This window comes from Gymnodraco acuticeps, unplaced genomic scaffold (genome assembly GCF_902827175.1).
Source record: "Gymnodraco acuticeps unplaced genomic scaffold, fGymAcu1.1, whole genome shotgun sequence".
Taxonomy (NCBI): domain Eukaryota; kingdom Metazoa; phylum Chordata; class Actinopteri; order Perciformes; family Bathydraconidae; genus Gymnodraco; species Gymnodraco acuticeps.
In genome coordinates, this window is record NW_022992216.1 from 766,750 (window position 1) to 791,849 (window position 25,100).

General features: G+C 39.4%; 1 protein-coding gene across 1 annotated transcript in view; it reads right to left on the reverse strand.

Annotated features, from left to right (window-relative positions):
- Positions 1-15,364: 15,364 nt before the first annotated feature.
- Positions 15,365-25,100, reverse strand: part of ranbp10 (RAN binding protein 10) — a 50,749-nt gene continuing 41,013 nt past the window's right edge. Inside the window, 3 exon segments of the mRNA XM_034205878.1 lie at positions 15,365-18,593; positions 23,136-23,277; positions 24,022-24,133. Coding sequence (XP_034061769.1) covers positions 23,147-23,277; positions 24,022-24,133 — 243 coding nt within the window. The 3' untranslated portion in view covers positions 15,365-18,593; positions 23,136-23,146.

Here is a 25,100-nt window from a genome sequence, read left to right on the forward strand (position 1 = left end):
GCTCCTGTAACTTGAACTTTGTGGCGGCGCGGGGCCAGCAAAGGCAGCTGTCATTCTGAGTATTATTTGTTGCCTCTGACAGCAGCTTCTGATGAGGGCATTGTGGTGAGAAAAACTCAGACACGACAACGTGGAGGCTGTAAAAGTTCAACACCCAATGATAGGGATTTTTACATTTGAAGCTGCGGTAGCTAAAAGAACAGTTCAGTTAGGGACTGTACACAAATTATTTGAGGAAGGGAGGAGCAGAACGTTTTATTTTGGGGGGTAGTTTGGGGTTTTTATGAGGGCAGGTGGTGGTCTTTAACCTGTTAAGCCCTGAGCCTGTTTTTCAGGTCTCAGGCTCGAAAATGACATTCCCAGAACAAATGACCATATCTTCCCTCCTAAAAGGGGTAAATTAATAATCTTTTTTCTCAAAGCAAGTTTACACCTGTGAGTTGGATGTAGAAAAGTCAGAATGAATATAGAATTTGAAGTTCAGATTGAACATAGTAAAACAATTTAAATGATAGTGTCCGTCCATCCAAAAAAAAATGACTTATAGTGAAAACCACCCTTGAATGATGGGATAGTAGACTAAAAGCTTTAGGAATCCAAACTATAACATATAATAAGTACCCTGTATCAAGATTGATGCAAAACAAGTGAAATGTGACCTTTTTAGAGAGATTTAGAAGAAAAAAATGTGGGTGCATTTTCCATATCTCAGGCCCCCCTCGTTCGATTTTGATGATTGATTTCTCTTTTTAACCGTTAGAGCCAATATAATCGAGGGGAAGTTCCTAAAATCCATCTAAACATTACCCATTAGTGATGAGTGATGCGTAGCCAGAATGCCCTGGAACCGGAAGCTGCGATACACTCTGGTGGCTATCGTAGCAGCTAATAAGAAAACTCTGTTATTGACATAAAAATGGAAGGAGGGATTATCAGTAGGGCTGTCAAGTTAACGCGTTAATAACGCAAAAAAAAAATTAACGCCACCAATTATTTTAACGTGATTAACGCATGTGTATTTTTTGTCCTCGGCCGCCCCGTAGTTTCAGAGCGCATCGAGTTTAAAATACCATCTACAAGCTGATGCTGACAGCAATGCTGCACTTGACTTTATGCAGGAAGCCAGACAGTGGGACATTGTACGAAAAGTCAGCACACTCAGCACGGATAGTGCGCGTAACATGATTGCAGCGTCCAGGCAGCTCCTGTTCGAGCATATGCCTGAGTTGTACACACACACACACACACACACACACACACACACACACACACACACACACACACACACACACACACACACACACACACACACCACACACACACCACACACACACACACACACACACACACACACACACACACACACACAACACACACACACACACACACACACACACACACACACACACACACACACACACTATTATTGTATGAGAGAGGTTCCAGGTTGAATTGAGGCGGATATTTGTAATGTTCAGAGGTTGTTGTGTTTAATATTCATGAGAATATTTGTCATTGATCAAATGATAATAAACATTAGCATAAAGCATATTTGTCCACTCATATGTTGATACGAGTATTACAAAAATATTCCTCTAAGGTACATTTAGAACAGATAAAAAATGTGCGATTAATTTGCGATTAATCGCGATTAAATATTTTAATCGCGATTAAATATTTTAATTGACTGACAGCCCTAATTATCAGTAATCATTTAAAAGTGACACAGACACATTGGATTAACCATTGGGTTAATCTTCAGCAGCGTTTTTATTGCTTTAATGCCATTGAACACGACTTTTGATCAGAACAACAGCTAAGGTAAGACGATGTCACGTGAATGCTCCATAATGCTACGTAGTGTGATGTCTGTTTTCGCATCCCCTGTCGCGAGTTCTGATCGCTCAGCGATGATACTTATATTTCTGTCGCTGGTTTATTTATGTCTGTATAGGCCGTTGTTGTGAGTGTGGACGGTCGGAGCATATACTGCGTTAGCTTAACCAAACTCCATTCAGAAAACAAGCATTTTAAAAGGTGTTTCGCCTGCCGTCTGTCTGCAGACTTGTTAAAGCATTAATTCATGGTTTTTACTAACCGGTATCAGTATGTTGTTACTTCGGCATCATTTTGAAACGTGTATTACCATTAAATCACGGTCAAATATGTTCATTTTTGTAGTTGCCAGCGATTCTCTCTCTAGTTTAGCATACTCAGCCCGGTTGTTGGCCCGGAAAGAACCTCGATTTTGGAGAGCCAGAAAAACTGTGAAAAAGTACCCGCTAGCCGGAACTAGGCCTAGTGGAATCGCAACCAAAAACGGCACGCTTAAACCGCGCTCCACGCTGTAGTGGAAATGCGCCATTAGACGCTTCTTGAGAGACTTGTGTTTTGTTTAGGTCAAAATGGTTCGTATCGTCAGTTAGCAGAGTTTCTTCCCGTTAAGTGGGTATGGAACATTAATAGTTTCATAAATGTTAGAAGCCCTGAGACACAGTTTCGTGGAAAAATGCTCCGGGCTTAACAGGTTCATTTGATCCTTTTATACCTTTCCGTAAAATAGTTTAAAATGGCATACTACTATACCGTTGGTTCCAAACAAAGATTCACTGTCTACTTCATTTCATAGGAAACGTTTTTTGTCCTGTGTTTTTCATTTGTAATTGAAATGACTTCTACTCAAGATATTGGGTTTAATGTGAAACAATAAGACTTTTTTGTATGTATGTTTGTAACGTCAATACAATATAAAACTGTCATTTTAATTATTATTCCAAAATATAAGTTAGTCAAGTATTTATCCCGTTTCTTTTTGCGGTGTTGACAAAACAGTGTTGTTCTCAGGTAAAGCTGTGATTTTACAGTAATTGCACACTTCTGAAACACCAGCTTGGGTGTTTTTTTCATACTTTATCTCCTACAATCTTTCCCAGTATACTTTAAAATGCAAACTAGTGGAATCCATTTGCCGCATTCTGTGATTTCAGACCTCAATCATAGGTAAAATAATAATATGTTGCTTTATTCCTTGGGGAAATATAAAGTGTTCTTATATTATATCGCGTTAATGGGCTTCAGTCTGAGATGTGATTGGGTCCCGTAGTGTCTCGACCCCTCACCAATGGCTGAAAGGCCCACAGAGCAGGGATATGAAAGGACAGTTATTGAAGCAGGTATTGAGGTCCCAAATCTCTGTGTGTCTGTGTGTGTCTGTGTGTGTCTGTGTTTGTGTGTTCCTTTCAGGTCTTAAGAGCTCTTGTCGCATGCAGTAAAACATGTAGCACAGCACTCCGCGACCCTGCCGGTCATTTCATCTATTTCCAAATGTCACCATGTCAAAGGCCTTTGTTGAGATCAGCAAGCAGGGCAGTGTGTGTGTGTGTGTGTGTGTGTGTGTGTGTGTGTGTGTGTGTGTGTGTGTGTGTGTGTGTGTGTGTGTGTGTGTGTGTGTGTGTGTGTGTATATACAGCAGGCTGTGTTTCTCTAATTGAGATCCTATTACCCCTAGAGGAACTGTGGAGTACTGCAGGAGGCACCTTTTGTTATGTAGAACATATGTTGATTTAAAGGGGCCCTATTCTGCTCATTTCCAGGCTCTTATTTGTGACATGTCTCCATGCTTTAATGTTCAAAAACGTCTTTATTTTTCTCATACTGCCTGTGTGCTGCATCACCCTCTGTCTGAAACCAGAGCCCAGCCTGCTCTGATTGGTTAGCTGACTGGCTCTGTTATAATAGGTCAACTAGTTAGTGATGTCCCGCCCCATAGGCTATCAAGTATAATGTGTTGGAGCACTAGCCAATAGAAGCCTGAGTGTTACTTAGTGATGTCACCATGTCCCAGAATTAGACAAAGGTGTGTGGGAGAGAAACTTCATCTGAAGGGAACTTTGGGATTTTAGCCTTTAGTATAGGCAAAAATAAAAAGGGAAAAAGGAAGCCCATGTTTCTCATACATTTTTTAAAAACAACTCTAAAAAGACTACAATGTCGTCTCAGGGTCAGTGCATGTTGACGACAAATTGGTCCACAGTGAATGCAGTAAAACATTTTAAATGTAGCATTTACGGGTTTTCTGTTACAAGGTTGTACCTTTTTTATCTCCCAAAAATGTTTTGCACTCATTGGTTGAAGAAAATACTTTCAATGGTGTTCTTTATTGACATTTCTTTGAGAGCCAATGCTGAAGGCTACACATGATTGACCCGACAAACAAGGTAAATAAAGGAGATAAAAAGACCCCAAAAATGTTAAATAGGTAACTGAATTGGTGCCCTGGCTTTGATCGAAACAATCAGTAAAACCATCAGACGGGGAAAAATGCCGCCATTAGAAAAGAAGTAACACAATTAAAAAGCGTGAATTCATCCAGGTTTGAAACAACATGGCACAGACAAAACCAATGGTAGAGAAACGTTATAAACATCATACAAAGTAAACATCCTCAATACATTTTAGACAAATAAGTGTCTTTGTCGTTGTGCCTTTTCCTCCCGCAGGACAGTAATGAGGTGGGAAACCCATGTGGGTCAGTGTGTGGCGCGGGGCCGTTTACCCACCTTTAAACATTAATAGAAATAGAAGAACGGCGGAGAGGTCAGCGAGGCTGAAGCCAGCGATATTAACAGGAAATAGGATGGAGCAGAGACGCTGTAGGCGGGCTACAGCTAAACAAGCCATTATCATTCATTTACAGGATATTTGTCATTCACAACAGAACCTGCAGCCCCACAAATAGTGTTGTGATGTTTGACTTGAATAACAGACAACAGCTGCTTCATTCTCAATCATTTGCACTCTGCTTTCTTTATTCTCTGCTTCTCTCATCTCTTTATTTTCCTCTCCACCTGTTTCCTTCTTCCTTCCCTTTATCTCCCTTTCCTTCTTTTGCTATCTTTTCCTTTTTACTCATCCTTTCTCCCCCTTTTCTTTTCTGACCTTTTCTTTTTTAACTTTACAATCCTCTTTTTCCTTCCTTTTTTTGTTTCCTTTTCCTTCCTTCCTCACTTCTTTTTTTTTCTTTCCTATTGTATTTTCTTCGGTTCCTTCATTTTCCATTCCTTATTTTCATTTCCTTTGCTTCTAAAAAAATGTCGTCTTCCTTCCTGTTCCTATTCCTTACTAACCTTTTTCTCCTTTCCTATGGTCTCATATTTATCCCTATTCCTCTTTCCCCTTTCATTTCCTTTCCTATCTTGCCTTTTTTACATATATGTTCTCTTCTGTCCCTTGCTTTCATTCATTTACTTTCCTTTTATTTCCTCTTATTTCCTTCCTCTCTTCTTTTTTTTCTTATCCTTTCTTTCCCACTTATTTTTCTTTGTATTTATTTTCCCCTTCCATTTCCTTTCTTACCTTTCCTTTTTCTCTTCTCTTCCCCTCTCACTTTCCCTTTCTTTACAGCTCCTTTTTTCTACCTTCCTGTTCTAATCCCTTCCTTACTTTCTTCACTTTCCTCAACTCTGCTCTCCTCATCCTAACCCTTGAGAGATACGTGCTTTACAGAACCAATACCAGGTGATTAAAGGAGTGTCTTTTTACTCTTCTGTTATTAAAACAGATGCTCTGTAGCAACATACTGCTCAGCCGTGTGTGTGTGTGTGTGTGTGTGTGTGTGTGTGTGTGTGTGTGTGTGTGTGTGTGTGTGTGTGTGTGTGTGTGTACACATTGAAGTAGGTATGGTGAGAGTTGTAGTTATCGGAGCATTATTACAGCCCTGGAAAATGTATTTATAATGGTCGCTCCGTATCTACCACTTTATGTTATTTCCTAACACATGACAGCCTTAATGCATAATATATGATGAATAAAGAAGGTAATGACTATTTGTTTTTAGCATGGATAAATATATGAAAACGAATTAGATATATCCCTTTCACTATAACTTTCTCAAAACTACTTTAGCTGATATTGGCCTTTTCAGTGGATTTGTGGATTTTAAGACGAATATTTAGCCATAACCTTGGGGAGATACAGCCAGATGAAAACATTGACTTACCGAAACGCCATGATGCAAGGAAATGCTGTGAAGTTTATTCGATAAGCCTTTAGACATATGATGCTTGAAGTTTATTGAGGATATGTATTTAAATTCAATTTGACACTATTGTTAATAATGCCCCTTTTTCACAGGTAGTTTCGTCTTCTGACTTTCCCGCACTGAAGGCCAGGTAATACACTTTTTTTCCAGGAAAATCACATCTCATGTGTTTACACGGCTGTTTCAGAGAATCAGGCAGCAGCACTTTAAGTCTGTCGAAACGGCGTTACGCGTTGTGGAAGACTAGTGATTTTGTTGTTGTACATTTTCGTTCATGACAACAAGTCCCAGTCTCCCTCAGCGAGTCGCGCCACCACGTCTTCTTCAGCCTTCCTCTTTGTTTCTTCTGAGTTTTTTCACCTCAAGTGTCCACATGGCTGCGACTTACAATTATAATCAGTTCCTGTGGATATCCTTTTGCTCCTGGAGACTGAATCACAAACCAAGCAAATTGAATACATTGAAAGGGTATAGCAGAACAAATCTAGCCAACAAAATCGTAAAAATGTTAAGCATTATCCTGAACGACTGGCGTACAGCCCTGCAACAGTTTCTTGTAAAGGTAATTCCTTTAAACCATATACCACTTACTGTTATTGTGAAAGAGAATATTTATGAGAAAAGAAGCAAATAACGCTAGTAACACTTGGCTACCAGGTGCCAGATGAACAAACAGTTTCAAATGGATCCAACAGGACTGCGAGTCAACACTGTCAAATCAAACGGAGAAAGAAAAATAAATATTGTCTGTTTTATTGCTGTCCTTGCTTGCATATGACTTGTACTGTATACATTTCCAACTGTATCTGCAATAAAATTGAGAGCATGTAGCTGGTCCGTGTGAGCTGATTAATGTTCCGCGGTCTGCATATTCACCCCATTGTACATCTCAGCCAGACTCCAACTGTGGCAATCAATTCAATCAGCAGCGCTTATAAACCCATTACAATCTAGCTGAGAGCAGGCGGGGGCCGCATCCTTCAACTGGCCTCAGAGTAATTACTATTTAGTCGAGCTAAAAAGCGTAGATGGATGAATGGATGGATGGACTAATAAAACATATCCCTAATGACTCGCATGTGACTATGAATATGCATTACAGCAATTGGGCAATAAGAGTGGGTGTTGTGTTGTTTACTCCTTACCCCCACTCATCCAAGAACGCTGTAGCAAGTTGCCATGGGGACTAACAGGTGCCATAGCAACCAAGGTGAATGTTCAATCCCTATCCCAGTTCCGAAGGCCAGAGGTCTCGCGGCGCTTCGAGGACTTATACGGGGCTTCGAGAGCATAAAATACGATAAAGGAAAGTTGTTGGCATCAACCCCGACAGAGGTGGTCCTCCACCCTCACCTCGAGCAGAATTATCTTCGTCTGCAGAAGAAAGGGATTTTAACAACGCTAATGTGAAACCTTCATGCATTGTTGGACCACTGACCTCTGGATGCCTGGCGTATAGGCCTACTGGCGCTGTAAAGTTGTGTGTGTGCTTGTTTGTAGGAAAGGTACACGTCTGGTCGTATAATCCAAATGATCCTAGGCCTTAAAGGTCACATGTCATGCTTTTCCGGTTATTACCCGTCCCCTTGTGTGTTATGAAGGTTTTTATGCATGTAAACGGTGTGCAGAGTCAAAACCCTCAAAGTACACCCTGTGGCGAGTAAAACTCTAACACAGACAATACCTCCCCAAAACGCCTCGTTGGAGATACGTCACTGTCCATTTGATTCTTCCGGGTACATCATGATGTCATGTCGTCCCCGGAACGAAATGGACCAATCCGTGGAGCCGTTACATTACGTCCACGGAGCCGTTACGTTAAGCCCCCGCTGATTGGTCCAAATTGACCAATCCACGGACTTCCTTACACACTCAGTGTAGGCAGCTCTGCTGATTTCTCCTCCCTGGCTGCAGGCTGATAACAGACAGTTGGGATCGCGGCGAAATTCTCTCTGCAGACCCATTCTCTCTACAGACCCATTCTCTCCGCAGACCCATTCTCTCTACAGACCCATTCTCTCCGCAGACCCATTCTCTCTGCAGACCCGTTCTCTCAGCAGACCCGTTCTCTCTGCAGACCCGTTCTCTCAGCAGACCCGTTCTCTCAGCAGACCCGTTCTCTCTACAGACCCATTCTCTCTGCAGACCCATTCTCTCTACAGACCCATTCTCTCTGCAGACCCGTTCTCTCAGCAGACCCATTCTCTCTACAGACCCATTCTCTCTGCAGACCCATTCTCTCTGCAGACCCATTCTCTCTGCAGACCCATTCTCTCTGCAGACCCGTTCTCTCTGCAGACCCATTCTCTCTACAGACCCATTCTCTCTGCAGACCCATTCTCTCTACAGACCCATTCTCTCTGCAGACCCGTTCTCTCAGCAGACCCATTCTCTCTACAGACCCATTCTCTCTACAGACCCATTCTCTCTGCAGACCCATTCTCTCTGCAGACCCATTCTCTCTACAGACCCATTCTCTCTGCAGACCCATTCTCTCTGCAGACCCATTCTCTCTGCAGACCCGTTCTCTCTGCAGACCCATTCTCTCTACAGACCCATTCTCTCTGCAGACCCATTCTCTCTGCAGACCCATTCTCTCTGCAGACCCATTCTCTCTGCAGACCCATTCTCTCTACAGACCCATTCTCTCTGCAGACCCGTTCTCTCAGCAGACCCATTCTCTCTACAGACCCATTCTCTCTGCAGACCCGTTCTCTCAGCAGACCCGTTCTCTCTGCAGACCCATTCTCTCTGCAGACCCATTCTCTCTGCAGACCCGTTCTCTCTGCAGACCCATTCTCTCTGCAGACCCATTCTCTCTGCAGACCCATTCTCTCTGCAGACCCATTCTCTCTACAGACCCGTTCTCTCTGCAGACCCATTCTCTCTGCAGACCCATTCTCTCTGCAGACCCATTCTCTCTGCAGACCCGTTCTCTCTGCAGACCCATTCTCTCTGCAGACCCATTCTCTCTGCAGACCCATTCTCTCTGCAGACCCGTTCTCTCTGCAGACCCATTCTCTCTGCAGACCCATTCTCTCTACAGACCCATTCTCTCTGCAGACCCATTCTCTCTGCAGACCCATTCTCTCTGCAGACCCATTCTCTCTACAGACCCGTTCTCTCTGCAGACCCATTCTCTCTACAGACCCGTTCTCTCTGCAGACCCATTCTCTCTGCAGACCCATTCTCTCTGCAGACCCGTTCTCTCTGCAGACCCATTCTCTCTGCAGACCCGTTCTCTCTGCAGACCCGTTCTCTCTGCAGACCCGTTCTCTCTGCAGACCCATTCTCTCTGCAGACCCATTCTCTCTGCAGACCCGTTCTCTCTACAGACCCATTCTCTCAGCAGACCCGTTCTCTCTGCAGACCCATTCTCACAGCGTTCATCAACCTTTTTCTTACTCAATATCAAGCCACACTTATTGTTTTTACTTCGGCTGTGACTTTGTGTGTGCTCAGGGTGAGTTTGGCTGTATTTCGCTGTGTATCGCTAAACAAGGAAATCACACCTCCACGGAGCTCAGCGCGATTCACAACGTCCCGACTGGTCCCGACCAATCGGAGCACACTGGGCTCACAGGAAGGGGGGGGGGGGGGCAAGAGCTGCAACGAGCCGTTTAGTGGAGAGAGTGAATACTGCTGAATACACATACTTTACAGAGATGCTGTATGAGAAACCAATGTGAGTTTGGAAAATTGAACAATGTAAATCTATTCTAGTAGACCTCAACAATGGAATTATGATCAGTGGAAATGGCCATGACATGGGACCTTTAATATCGATGATAAATACTTATTCATAAACCACACAAAATCAATTTTTTTGCATTTTATTTCCGCTTTAGTAGCTTTAAGGTTGAAAAATATCATTCACACTATGACAGGGCTATCACTATAATACATATGTATATATATATATATATATATATATATATATATATATATACATATTGGATGATATTGTTCTAAGTCATTAAATGTCATGTAGATGTCTTGTATCTTTTACATTAATTTCCACAAAATTCTGAATCTCAAACCAGCAGCCGAAATGTTTAAATTAAATGTTTGCCTCATTCAATATCTTCCTTATTCTTAAATTTTTTTATTGAGAAAGGTCTTAAGAAAAGACTACGTTGGGTTCTGGACATGGCATTTTTTGTTCATACCTGTGATCTTATAATAATAATTTTTAAAAAAGGCTGTTGTATAGCTCACATGGTAGAAATGGCAGCTCAGTCCCCATTCGGAGGACCGGGGTTTCAAACTCGGCCTGGGACCATTGGCTGCATTTCATCCCCTATTTCTCCACCAATCCACATAAAAGGGTATGAGATTGCAGGGATGTGTTCACATTAAAAAATAAAAATGTAGGGAATTAAAAAAAGAATGCCCTAACAAAAGGCGTGGAGCACCAGACTCAAAAACATTTTTTTGGATTTTGATATCTGTGCTTATAAATGATCCATCATGAATTATTGGATGGCATGGTTCCCATTGAAGTGTTAATGATAATAATGCTTTGGAACATTTTTTAAATATATTTAAAAATTAAATCAATTATAAGATGTATTTATTGTAAATCAAACCCTATTGAATTGAAGAAAAAGCGATATCCAATTTTAGGGCACACACATGGCAGCCCTCAAATGTGCGCATAGATTCTGCTCTTAACTCATAATAGAATCCCAAATGACAAGAAATGTGTGAATGTGTAAAAAAAAACACAAGTTGATTTTATAATAATAATGTTTGCCTTTTTGCCTTAAGGGTTGGTGATTGAGGCACATTGTTGTGTTTGGCTGCAGGTCGGTGAGGGTCAAAGAGGTTGAATGAACCTGAGCAGATTGTACTTGTTTACACATTTTGATTCCATTCTTTTTGCAAGGACTACAAGGACACGGCCCTGTACTCCATCAAGCACCCACTCTCCTCGTTAACTGGTTTTGATCACAAATAGCCTGAGGTCCAGCGACAAACACATTTAATTGCTGTATGAAATTATCGCATATTTGTTAGCCTCTACACCCCTAGCATGTGTTTTTGTATTGAATAAATGCCCATTGATTTGACTCATGATGAAAGGTTCTACTGTAAATGAATAACATTGTCTTATGGCATGTTTTGGGAATAAAGAAAGATTTTGTTATCAAATACCACTTGAATTATTTGACGAAGACAACATTTTATTTTTCACTCCGTCACTGTCAGTTTGGTTTTCAAGCTCAATTAAATATTTGAAGACTGGCATGTGTTATAATAAACATGGATTAAGTTGTCCAAGATTGCTGGAACAACACATCAGTTTGAGGATAGAAAGCCAAATCTCTTGATCGGGATGTCAATAGAAGTTTTTTTGGAACTCAGTCAGCCTTAGAATCAGAGACAATTGCTATAAAATGTGAATACTGCTTGACATGGATGTCATTTTTCTATGGCGCATTTATTGGAAAGCAATAGACACATTAGCAATGATGGTTTAAGTTATAAGCATGTATTAAGATATAGTTTCAGATATATAATGTTCTATCAACAACTTAGTGTTAAAATCGATTTTTAAGGAAGATTTCTATATAATTTGTTGTTTTCTTCCGTGAACTACTCTGCTGTACCACAATTACAACACACACTTGATACACAACAAAAGGTCACTGGAAATACATTGACACCAGATCAACCAAAAGTCCGATAAATTCAATGACAAATGATTGCCATCCCCCTATATCATTTGTAAATTAATAATTAGAATTAGATCTGACGTCCCTATTCGTAGGGCAACATTCTTTGTCTGTGCTCTACAAAACAGTAACCAATCAGTGTTGCAAAAAAATCGATCATATTATTTGATGATAAGGGTTGCCTAGGTTTAAGCACTCTAGGGAAAAATCATAGTTGGGGTTTTGGGTCTTTACATCTAAGTCCTCAGGTGCTTTATGGCTTTAACTACTTCAAGGAAAACATTTGGGACGTTCTTCCTGGCCGGAACAACTTTAATGAATATCATTTGGCGTCCCGCAGGGCTCCCTTCCTGGTCCTAGTGTTAATTTCGTTGACTAAAACTATGACGAAATATGTTCGTCAACGACCTTTTTTTCCATGACGAAAACGAGACGATGACGAGACGGCACCGACGGCAGTAAACAATAACTGTAACAAAATCATCATGCAATATCGTTGACGAAAAGTGACGAGACGAAAATGTAGTTTACTAAATAAAAACGATGCCAAAATCTCTCTTTACTTTCGTTGACGAAAAATGAGGAGACGAAATATTATCAAAGATAACGTTACATCTCTGATGATAGTCAGTTTTTCTCCCAGCAGTTCCATTTCCGGTGCTGCGGCAGGGCAGCAGCTGGGAAATTTAACACAGGACTAAGACTAAAACTAAATAAAAAAATAGCTGACGAAATTAACACTACCTGGTCCTCTATTATAACTTCTGCAAACGCAATTTTGTTTTAGCCTTAGATTGTCTGTTTGTCTGTGCAAAATTACAAACTCACTTTTAATAAAAACTTAGTAGTGGAAGGGATGTTTCTTGGGTGAAGGAAGAACCGATTACATTTCCGACCTGATCCAAAACAAAGATTAAAGATACAAAGATTAGGTTTTACTTAAAGTCAACTTTTCAAAAATGTGGGCATTTGTTGTGCATCATTTGGTGTTGGGATAGTTTAAAAAATGAGATCCCAAATAGGAAAATTGAAAGCACCTTCAAGAGGGAGCAACTAATAAACAGATATTAATATGTTATTTAATGTTCTGAACCACTGAATACAAGAACACATGTTCTTTGTAACCTACATGTGGTCTTCATTAAAAGCTCATGAACACATAGAAGTCCAAACAATGCACCATCCGCCTTGGTGGAGGTTTGTGCGCTCTTTGCTAACTCATTCTATACAGTGCCATTCAAGGTTCTCTTCTCACCAATGTACAAGTCACGCTTAAAAAACATGTATAATTTTTTACTGAGGGAGATGAGTAACAGCTTGTCAAAAATTTTAAATGTTAGAAAATGCAATTATAGGGAATTACATTTTTAAGAGAAAATAAGAGTATATTACAAGATCAAGTATATCACAATATGCTTTGATGACAGGAAGAGACTTAACAGATTGGTTAAAACCCTTAGATGCATAAGTGGGTCTTTTTGGACCCGGTGAGGTGGTTTTCTTGAAGTATCTTGGTAATAAAAATGTTTTATCATTTCATATTCCAGCTATTCTTCAAAAAACATGTTTTGGATATCATGCCATTCACATTTTAAATTTACATTTTAAGAAATTGTAGTTTTTGTATTACTACCCCAAGCTTCCATAAGTGGGTCAAAAAATGACCCGCATGCATTTTCTATGGGATCCTCTGGGAACCTTTGATTCTTATCACCTGTGGCTGTGAGGAATACATTCACTAGACCACACAGACTACATCACAAGTGACACCTCTCAGGAAGATTATTTTACACAGCAAGATCTGATACCTGTCAGTATAATAATAATAATAGTAATAATAATAATACATTATATTTGTATAGGGCTTTTCAAGGACTCAACATCGCTTTGCAATACAAGGGAAGGTTAGGGCGGGGGTATAGGGCTATCAAACTTGATCAACCGGCATGGATTGATGGGGGGGGGGAGGGCTATGAGTAGACAAGAGGAGAAGAGATAAGTTTTGAAAAGGGACTGGAATACTGTGAGGGTCTCAGAATAGCGGAGATCTTTGGGACAATATGTTCAAAACGTTTTTTTTTCAAAATGTAAAAACATTTTTATTAATTATAAATTGTGAAAAATTAAATATAAAATATTTCTAATGTGAACCAAAATATAATACTAAATATTATTCAAGTGATTTTTCTTAACCAAAAAGACAAAAATGGCATAAAAACATATATTATTCTAATACGGGTCCTTTTTGACCCACTTATGGAAGAGTGTAGGGTCCAGTCATTCAGGCAAGCTCTGTCCTGGGGAGTCCTCTGGACACTGAAGAGGTGTTGGGGGACAGGGGAGTGATGGCAAAGCTGTAATCACTATTGGACAATTTATCTCACCCCCTCCATGACACCATGTAGCCTACGCACTGTGCAGCTCCTTCAGCGGTCAGGCTGTACAACCACCACGGCCCCTGGTAGACCCCCACATAGACTGGAATTCCCCCGATGTGCAATAACACTGTCTGAAAATATTAAACGTTGTGCAATAGACATACGAGTGCAATATAACCCCCTGCATGTTTTTTTTTCATGTTTATTACCATGGTGTACATATACCTGCCATTTCGTTTTTGTTGTTTACTTATTGTGTTATTAATTTACATACTTAGCCATTTGTTTTGGTTCTCCTCTCAGGATTTCTATTACATGACATGTCACTTGTTAGATGCTTTTATCCAAAGCGACTTACATACTCAGTACTGTGGACAATCCCCACAGGAGCAATTTGGGGTGAAGTGTCGCAGGGACACAACGACATGCTGACTGCAGTGGGGTTTGAACCTGTGACCCCCTGATCCAAACACCAACGCACAACCCACTGCGCCACACGCCTCTTAGTGATGGTTATGTATTCCCAATCTCATTCTGCCCTCTGCTGTTCAATTACTATAATACAGAAACATATTGAACATTAGCAATAATAGATGACATATAGTATAAAGCAGGATGCGTAAATAAGTACAGTCGTTGAAGTGATCCAAAATGGTGGTTGTAAACACACACAGAAGCTTGTCCCGGTGGCAATTGTTTCAGTTTGTTGGGAAAATGTTTCCACAGTTTCATTTTGGGAAGAGGAAATTTAACAGGAAATAGAAAAATGATGACATTAATGCTATTCCACAGTACGAGTCATCAACACTGCCAAAGTGTGTGTTAATTACATCATGAACAGCATACGTCTTATGGGGCAATGTTAGTGTTTTATTTAACAACCTGAACATTTAGACACGCGTCTAATTAAAGACGCCTGATCATAGGGCTTCAATGGGTGTCTTTAAAAGCTCAAACATCATCTTATCCCCTAGCACTTACATTATAATGATACCTTTGAACCTTTGATAAGGTTGTTATAGCCGTCATTCATCAGCTCCTTCCTCAGGTCACCAATTGTGCCGTAGCTTTTACATTTGAGGTCAAATGTTGTGGCAAACTGCCCAATGTTTTGAGCTTGCTTTTATAAAGTGAGTGTTGTTTTGTTATAGAGCCATTGATCCTTGATTATGTATCTGTAAAAATGATGTATCTGAGATGTATAATACAATACAAATTAGGAAGCATGGGAAAAAAACACACCAAATAAAAACACGAGATCAATCATATGCTTATGGATGTGTTTTAATAAAAATAATTCTGTCAAAATTAAACAGAATACAATATTTCTTTTTTAACATGTTTCCAGTACATAGGTTTTTTTTTTCAATTATAATTTTTCCTTTTTTTTATATCGTTTTAAAAGTCATGCTAAATAGAGGGTAACTCATTTCACAATAGTTTTTTTGTTGTTTTTTTGCTAAAACTCAAAGTCAAAATATGAAATTTAAATCATGATAGAAGTCAATTGTGGACAGCTCGTCTGCAATGCCTAAATCCATTTCTCCGGCTACTCCTGAAGAAGTCCGTGTGGCTTCAGGGGCCTCAGGCCCATTTCCAAAACTGTTCACATTCCTCCATTTCTTAAAAACAATCACTGATCACATCAGTGGCTATGTCTGCAGGGATAAGAGGAAGGGTGCATGGTAACAGTGCTGAGACGCAGCCCAGGCTCAAACACAAAGGACAAGTGGGAGACTTGTTCCCTACAGGTATGCAACAGAGGTTTGTCTTTCACGTGTGTGTGTGTGTGTGTGTGTGTGTGTGTGTGTGTGTGTGTGTGTGTGTGTGTGTGTGTGTGTGTGTGTGTGCATGTAACATAAGTCCTTTACAGCTGTAGATATTGTGAGTACTGCATGTGAGGTTATTAGAATAGTTCCTATTATATCTGAAAGTCTTAATAAAAACCAGCTCGGAAAAAAGATGACCACATACCCTGTTGTAAACCCCACATTGCATACACACATCTCCGGTATTATATTATTCCATGTTTCTCTATTCTCTTATAAATGGAAATATACACTTCAGGGTGGATCCACAAGCCATTTGCGAGGTCACAACAAAGCAGCCAAAGTGACAGTTTGCCACTAGTCAGACAGAACATGAAATCATTTCTATTTGGTAGAAAAGTCTGATGTAAAAACAAAAGAATGAAAATATTTCAAATAAAGCTGAGGGATGAAACAAAAGCTTTGTTACCAAAGCCCAGTTATTGGACTGGAAATAAGGTGTAGTTGAGTCCAATTTGTTTCATTGTGCAATAAACAATCATCTTTTCGGATACAGAGACAGAAACTGATGATAATGATAACATTTGAAAATGAATAATATTAAACTTCAATATTGGATAAGTAAACAAGACATAGTGAAATAAACAATCTTGTGACCAAATATACAAGAGCCGATAAGCTGGGAGATCATTCAAAAAGGTTTACACTTGTAATTTGGGTTCCTACTTAAACAAGTGTACCTGCTTTTATTTTCACAAAAATGTTCAAAATATGTGTGTAAGTATCTCTTACTGTCGGTCTGAATGTACCCGTTTTCAGCTTCCTTCTGAATTGATGCATTTAAGCGCCTTCCACTCCCAAAAAAAAAACAATCTTAGGCCCAACAGCAGCTAGCTAGCAACAGCAAAGAATGTGTGTTTTTGCACATAACAGTGGTGCTCCTTTCTCTGAGAAACATTTCCAGAATCAATTAACTACTTAAGTCAGAATTAGCTGCTGCAGCTAACATTTGCTATTATGAATAATCATACGAGGTCATTCAAAGCCCAGCTAGCTAGGTAGCTTAAGTTGCCCTGTTGAAGCTAAAAAGAAAGACAGCTGTGTTACTCTGGATTGTGTTCATAAGCAGCAACAAATAGTTGGTTGAACCAAAAAGAGTTTCTGGCTTGGGAGTTAGCAAACAGCCACATAGTTTTACAGTAGCTAATTGGCCAATTTCACAATGTCTTGTATCATATAATATCAAAAACGTTTGGGCACTAAACACATTTGCTGAAAGCTGTTGTTGGGGGCTAAATCATTTCTTTTTTATAACTGAACCGACTCCAAAACAGGAGGATATTGGAACAATCTGGATCTTTCTTCATCATCTTTGTATCAAGTTAATGTACTGGGAGGCACTCTTGGACACACCTTTGGGCTTCATAAATGAACTTACCGCCTGTCCAGTAATAGGCAAGGCATAATCACTTTAAACTTATGGTTGATAGAGAAATGGAGGTTTCTGTGTGAACAAAATGATTGGTTCAACACCTTAAACAACCTTTGAGAGGTTTCCACTCAATCACCCTAATTAAATAAATTAAATTACTTAATTATCCCAATTATCACCCTAAAATGAATTTGGCAAATTATTTTTCCTCTTTGTTTTTAAACTATAATTGCTACAGCACATGTACAGAGCAGGTCAGGTGGAGGCCAACCAAAGAAAATAAAAAGAAAATAAGAATATTGTAATGAAAATCCTGGGGGGGGGACTTGAGTTTTAGCCGTCCACACCCTGCGCTTTAGTCTACTTTTGAACCTGATTTTCTTTCTGCTGGCATGAAGGCGAACCTGATAATAGTGTTACATTGGATCTTGAGCAGGTGTTGTAGCTGCAGCTGAGCTCCGCCACCTGCAACCACATCACTGATTGGTCGATGCTCTGGTCGTTACAGTCAAATTAAGGCTTCAACACCTCTAATATTCCAATGTAATCCCGTCCTTAAAATGCTCCCCCTTGTTACTGGCAGTGTTCTTCTCTACAGAGGTCCTTCAATTCAGTTTTTTGACACAGGATGCAAGCCATTCTTTTGGAACCTCTGGAATAATTGAGGGGCCCACGTGTGTCATACATCAGTCTATTTCTTTTTTCTTTCAGCATCTCCACACAATCAAATGTGTTTTCAGGCTGGCTACTGCTGGATGTAATACAAGACATAATTGCTTCAAGTATTTTGGAAGGATAAAGGGTTCAGCGTCTGTCTTCTGTATCAAAGATGAGGTTAATATGCCTCAGGAACTGTTGACCTACAATTGTGGGGGTTACCGCAGTAACGAGATGTGTGTATTGTGGTTTGTGATATGGTGAACAACACAAAATTGAATAAAATACTGACCGTAGGAAATCAAAATCCACCCGATAAAACAGAAGAAAAATGAAAAAGGGGATTAACAATTTGTTTTGTCGAGGATGAGCACAACAATCTGACAAAAAAGAACTATAAAAATGGCTAGATAAACAGAATAATAATTAATTATCTTTAAATAGTGTCACACATTTGTTTATTTGATAATACTAAATTAAAAGGAAGCCTTCTTCTCTCCTGCTCGCCTCTCCTCTGTCGGTGCCGCTGGCTTGGTCTGATGGACAGCCAAACACACCAATCACACGCATGCTCTCTCCTCCGTCGCCATGACAACTACCTGCAGGACATGCCTTCTCTCAGTGCTACTTAACATTAACCTGTGGAGAGACGGGTAATCATCTAAGCAGGGTAATGAATGATGTAACATGATTAAAACAGCTTGAGTTCATTTTCATGCTCAGCATAGATGTGGGGTTTTGGTATTTGTATTTCATTTTGAAGATATTCATTTGACTAATACTGTATGACCAATGTTTAAGTTATTTACATTTTTTTAATTATTGCATTGAGAAATGTTTCCGTAGAAAATAATAAACGGGGACTGTTACACCCTGTACTTTTCCAAATGCTTCGATACAGGATGCTCAAAATGCCAAAGGTCATTCAGTATGTCCCTCAGAAAATACAACACAAAAGTATGATATCTTTTAATTGGATCTTATTATCTTAATTTTGGCAACCCTTTCTATGGATCATGTTAACTTTGCACTTGCCACCTCTCTTGTAGAGATACAGGAAATGTAATCCTGGGAGAAAAAAGGTGTACCAGAGAATGGATAACAAACCATGGATTAGCTATTATAGCTATCTGTTGCAACACACTTTCACTCCCTAAGCGTCCAGGAGCGACGCTTGGTCAGGGTCCCGTGGCGTGCAGTTGTGACGCGCCGAGGCTCCTTCAGCTTCATAAAGGGACGCAAATAGCTTTCAACTGATTGCAATGTATTCCCATCGGCGGCGGTATTTGACGCTCATGGAAGCAACGCACCCGTTTATGTCGGCAGCCCTTAAAGGCAATGTGAGCGTCCATTCCCATTGGATAACGGAGAATTGTACACCCGGAAGTAAGTATTCTCCTTACTGTCGATTGATTTGACAGTGATATCTGCACTACTCATCGACTAAAAAACACCGGATTACCTTTGTTAATTAAACGACATTGATAGGTTTAAATTGTGTGCAATGCTTTTGTGTTTTTCCCCTTCAATTCTGAGAAACAACTTGTTTTCTCTGAAATGTGGAGCGCCAAAGAGACTACACTACCCACAATCCCCAGCTATTGTTGTGACAATGCCTGTCCGCTTTGACAAACCTCGTGATAAGTCAACAAGCACATGAATTTATGTTTCATGTGATTGGATGAAACATAAATTCATACAAAAAAAGTCCAACCCTGTCTACTAAAAATTGCGTTCCCACAGAACTAAACTGCATTCTCAATTACGTTTAGCTAGAAACGTATTCTCTCCCACGTTACGTTTCTTGTGAACGTATCTTAAAGACGTTTATTTTCTACATATCTTTGCCATTTATTGTCTTGCTTATAATAATGATAATAGTCATTTATAAATATCATTTTAGAGCACACGTTTAAAATCAGTAGGCGAGGCTGTAATTTCGCCAGCTGTTACTCTCATGAGCGAGGCAGAAAATAATAGTTTTAACATGCCAAAAAGCTGCTGTGTCGTTTATTGCACCTCAAACATTAAAACAAATCCAGAGTTACGTGTTTCTGTACTTCCTCTAAGAAGAAAGGACAGTAACAGAAGATCTCTGTGGCTTCAGGCTTGATCGCCGTTCAAATGACAGCGTTGGTTTCCACAAAAGTGGGCGGGGCTGTATAGTGACGTAGATTTTACTCATCTATTATTCAAAACCATTCTATTTATTCTAACGTAAATTACATGCCAGTGTTTTATCTTTTTATTACTTATATTTGTATACTTTATTTGCTATGAGTTATATCTGAAGCAAATTATGTTTCTGAAGATGTGTAATCAATTCCACCCTTCATAAATGTGAACTCTCATTACAGGAACAATACCGGAAACAGACGTAGGAAAGATCCTCAGCTCGCTGATTGGATGTTTTAGCCGCAATGCACGTTTTTAAAGATATTACTGATTTTCTTTGAATATAAGAATGTAAATACTGAGTTGAGAGAATAGTCAGGGGATTTGGGTGATGGGAGACACCTCTATGGAATCACAATTTCAATAGCTTACCATTAAATGACGGATATACCTTTCTGTCGGTGATGTTTTACAAATCAGATATTAATGTGTAGAAGTAAAACATGAGAAATAGTATAGCAACATCCTGTAAAATTGTAAAAACATGAACATAAGTGTCCTACACTAATAATACAAAGTTATTAATAGTATGCTGTGTGTACCTTGTCTGCACCGCCTAGTGGTTAAAGCACGTTATTGAATTATTTTTGTTGAATAATGTTATTTTTATTGAATAATGTTATTTGATGAAAACAATATTATATTATATATATATATATTAAGAGTACATACTTTCATAGGGGGAAAGTAGAAGGTCAATGATAGAAATATAGAATATAATAAATCAAGAAGATACTGTAAGTGATCTCTACAATAAAACAGTTTAGTGCTGGATGTACAAAGATATTAATATGAGGATGTGCAAAACAGACAAACTAATTAACCTTTATTAACACATTTAAAAATACTTTAGGTTAAGGTCTTCTTTCAAATAAGAAAAAAGCTTTGGGGGTATCTATCTACAAATAAATATTAAGCCTGACAAAGTACTTAACGTCTAATATATTGCTTTCCTGCAATGTTAAATATGTTGAAGCACTTATTTTAACTGATATTATACATATGTATTATTATTACTTATTTGAACTTTACTATACACATTAATTATACTCTTATGTGTGTAGATAGTATAAGAAATGTGCAGAATTTGACAGTTTAATGGTGGAGGTATGTATACACACATATTGATAGATGTCTTGTAATGCACTGTTGAGGAACCTTTGACCCACGTTTTTCATTCATTGCATAACTACACCGTAGTTGTGTATATGATATGTCAATAAACCTTAGAAAATCTTGAAAGGGATGTGCAAAATAGCAATTATATACAGTTTTTAATTAACTATTAGTAGAGAATAACGAGTAATTAATATACTTTATAGAGATCTGCAGATAAATGTTTAGTCTTCTCGAGCACCAACTATTAAATATCTCTCCTGATTGTTGGCACTTGACAATCACCTTTCCCTGAATTTTACTCAGGTGTAACTAAAGTCTGCTTTAAGGGTTGTTTGTATTTCACATCATTAATCAGAATCTGCAAAGTTACTAAAGTAAATGTAGTGGAGTAAAAATACCAGGTTAACCTCTGAATTGTAGTGGAGTAGAATTACAAAGTAACAATGAGCTGTCGTGTGGGTATATATTAATGCTGCCCATTATGGATACAAGCAATTTTCACCCATTTAGTAATTACATGTTTTAAATGTGTACACACCAATGTGTTTCCTATCGCCTAAACCTCCAGGGATGTACACAGTTTAATACTGTCAACTTCTAATTTTGGGAAAAACAAAAACTTCTTTTAAAACCACAATTCCCAGTAGAGACGTGCCATAGAGAACATGTTGCGAAACACAATAGCCAGCATGTGTAGTTCTCGGGGGCCGTTCGAGTCCAGTTTTGAATAGTCTGCCGTGGTTTCGTTCCATTTCAAAGAGCCTGACGCTCGGCGTAACCTTGGCGCACTGCCACTCCAACATCCAATCACAGAGCTTGAAGATTAATCACAGGGTTTGTCACAAAGCGGACAGGTGTCGTCACAACAATAGCTGGGGATTGTGGGTAGTGTAGTCTCTTTGGCGCTCCACATTTCAGAGGTAATCTGGTGTTTTTGAGTTGATGAGTAGTGCAGATATCACTGTCAAATCAATCGACAGTAAGGAGAATACTTACTTCCGGGTGTACAATTCTCCATTATCCAATGGGAATGGACGCTCACATTGCCTTTAAGAGCTGCCGACATAAACGGGTGCGGTGCTTTCATGAGCGTCAAATACCGCCGCCGATGGGAATACATTGCAATCAGTTGAAAGCTCTTTGCGTCCGTTTATGAAGCTGAAGGAGCCTCGGCGCGTTACAACTGCACGCCACGGGACCCTGACCAAGCGTCGCTCCTGGACGTTTAGGGAGTGAGAGTGTGTTGTCCAGATCCACTTCAGGGCTAACCAAGCTATCTGTTCTGTACCGGTTTACATTTGCGAGGCTGTGTCGCTGTGATTCAGCAAATTAATTAGGATTATTAGCAAAGCCTCTTATCACCACAATATACTTATACTTCCACTGTATTAGTGGAAGTATAAGTATAAACACAACATTTGTATTTAATGTTACACCATCTTAACAGTGGCATGTGGACACAGTTATTCAGTCATTTAACTTCCATAAAGTCATTGAGCTAAGATTAGCTTAAACTATGGGCAAACACTAGCTGTTTGAATTAGCATTAGCCAGCTGACTTTCCTGCAGAAGAATAACTAGTTTGGTAAGCTGGTTAGTTTCAGGAGGTTAATCGCTCAGCAGTTAGCTACAATAGCTAATCGAGGAGCTTATTTATGGGTTTACTTTCAGTTGGACTGTTTAGTGTTTGGAACGTTTTTTTGTAAAATGTAGGTCTAACTCGAAGGTTTTAGGTGTCTTGTGCCTCTTTACAAAAAACTGGTTGTCTTGGGGATGGGGAATGCAAAGTTAGCATGACCCATCAGAAAAACTCCAACTTTGAGAAAATAAGGTATTGTGTCAGAAACATGTATTGTCTGTGGTCTTATCTCACATAAACTTGCTCACCTGGACCTGGGCTAGTGCAAAAAGTTGTCTACTCTGGCGAATGAGCAGGAGCCAGAGCGGACTCTGGCCATGAGCTGAACACACTCTGTGGCTTGGCCGAGTGCTAACATCAGTGGAGGCTGCTTAGGCAGGTTTTGGGACTCTAGAGCAGAAAAACACAGTCAGGCAGGAAAAGGTGCAGCACATAAGTCACAATAATGCATCAAGTGTGTGGGCTGGGTATTAGAGACTCCATATTAAAAGGCAGAGATAATGTCAAGGGGTTGCTCTCTTTTTGCCACATGGCTATAACAATATCACAGTGTAAGAGGCAATCCACAAGAAGAAGAATAACTTTAAAGATAACTATATACTGATGTGAGCATCCACAAGTATGTACAATAACATTCTGTTAAGAGTGGCAACAAGCAAATGATGCATGCACCAGCTGTTTTTTCAGCACTGTCACCTTGAGAAGTTAAACATTGGGTCATGTAAGCATGTTGGTGATACTAATAGATATTTGAATGACCCTCATACACAGCTACAGTATTTACATCATAATCACAGGATGATAATAATTGATTAATGATTTAACCTCAGATAATAATAACTCATTTTTGTTACTAAAGAACTCTATGAAGGCACAGAAAGTGTTCATCAGCAGCATCTCTCTCTCCTTGAGTTATTTTTAACTGTTTCCTTATTCTTATTATTAATAACGAAAAGATTCAAAATCAAGTTCTTCAAAAATGTTGTATCTGTATGTATCAAAATGGACGTTTTTAATTGTTCTCAAGTTGGTTAGTACATCTTTGAAACAATATATGTATAGTTATTGGTGTTGGTTAGGATGTCCATTTACAGTGAACAAACCCCACAGTATGCATCAGTGTTGGCTGTTTACCCAGTATGGCGCTGTTGAGTGCGGAGCAGAGGGTTTCTCTCTGGGTGGGGTCTAACTGCTGGCCCACCGGGCAGCTCCAGGGGTCCGAGTACGCTAGCAGGCTGAATGCATCCTACAGACAGACATCATTGTTATAATTATAAACATTATTTATATAGCACGCAAGATGCAGCCCAAAATGCTTTATAGATACAAAATAAAGATGGAGGAACATAAGAAAAAACTTTATAAACAAGCAAATAGTTATATCACAGAACCATAAAACAATAAAACATGAACAGTGATAAACCTGAAATGAATTAAAAAGATAGGTCTTGGAGTTTGCTGTTCTAAGATCCAATGGGATGCTGTTCCACAGTTTGGGGCCATAAAAACAAAAAGCAGCCTCCCCAGATTTCTTGTGTAATACTTTCGGTACTTCTAAAATAAATTCATTGGAAGATCTGAATGATACATTATGCAGCTTCCTAAATCGAGTTTATAATGTCATTTAGGCCTAAATCTAATTTCACTACATGTCATTTGTCAGTTGCTTGCACCGTTTAGTCTTTAGCGTTTTTTAGCAGCATATTTGAGCCTCTTTAAGCTCACTGTTTTGGTTTTCTAGAATCCTAAATGTGCCATCTAGCATATAGATCCTGAAGTTCAACACATTCATTTGCCAGTGAAAAACCCTGATCTTGTAAATTATTGGGGAATGCAAAAGAGGCAGCAAACAGATATCTGCTTAAATTAAAGGCAGGAATCTTGTGTCCTAAATTGTACCTCATTTCTAGATTATTAGACATAGATTTGAAACGTGGAGACGGAGCGGATGACAATGGTCCCGATGGTAAATGGTCCCAAGCTGGATTCAAACCCAAATCCGCTTGGAGGCCATGCGCCGCTACCTCTACCAAGTGAGCTACATGGCGGCCCGAAATTTCAATTTTTCAAAAGTTTAACCGAGCTTTATTTGAAGCAACGCTGCCACCCAGTGGGCGTGCCAGCAGTGACCAACAAAACAATATGGCTCACAAAGCTGAATTAAAATCTGCTAATTGTTACAAGAAACATAACATGCTCTTTCTACATTGTAT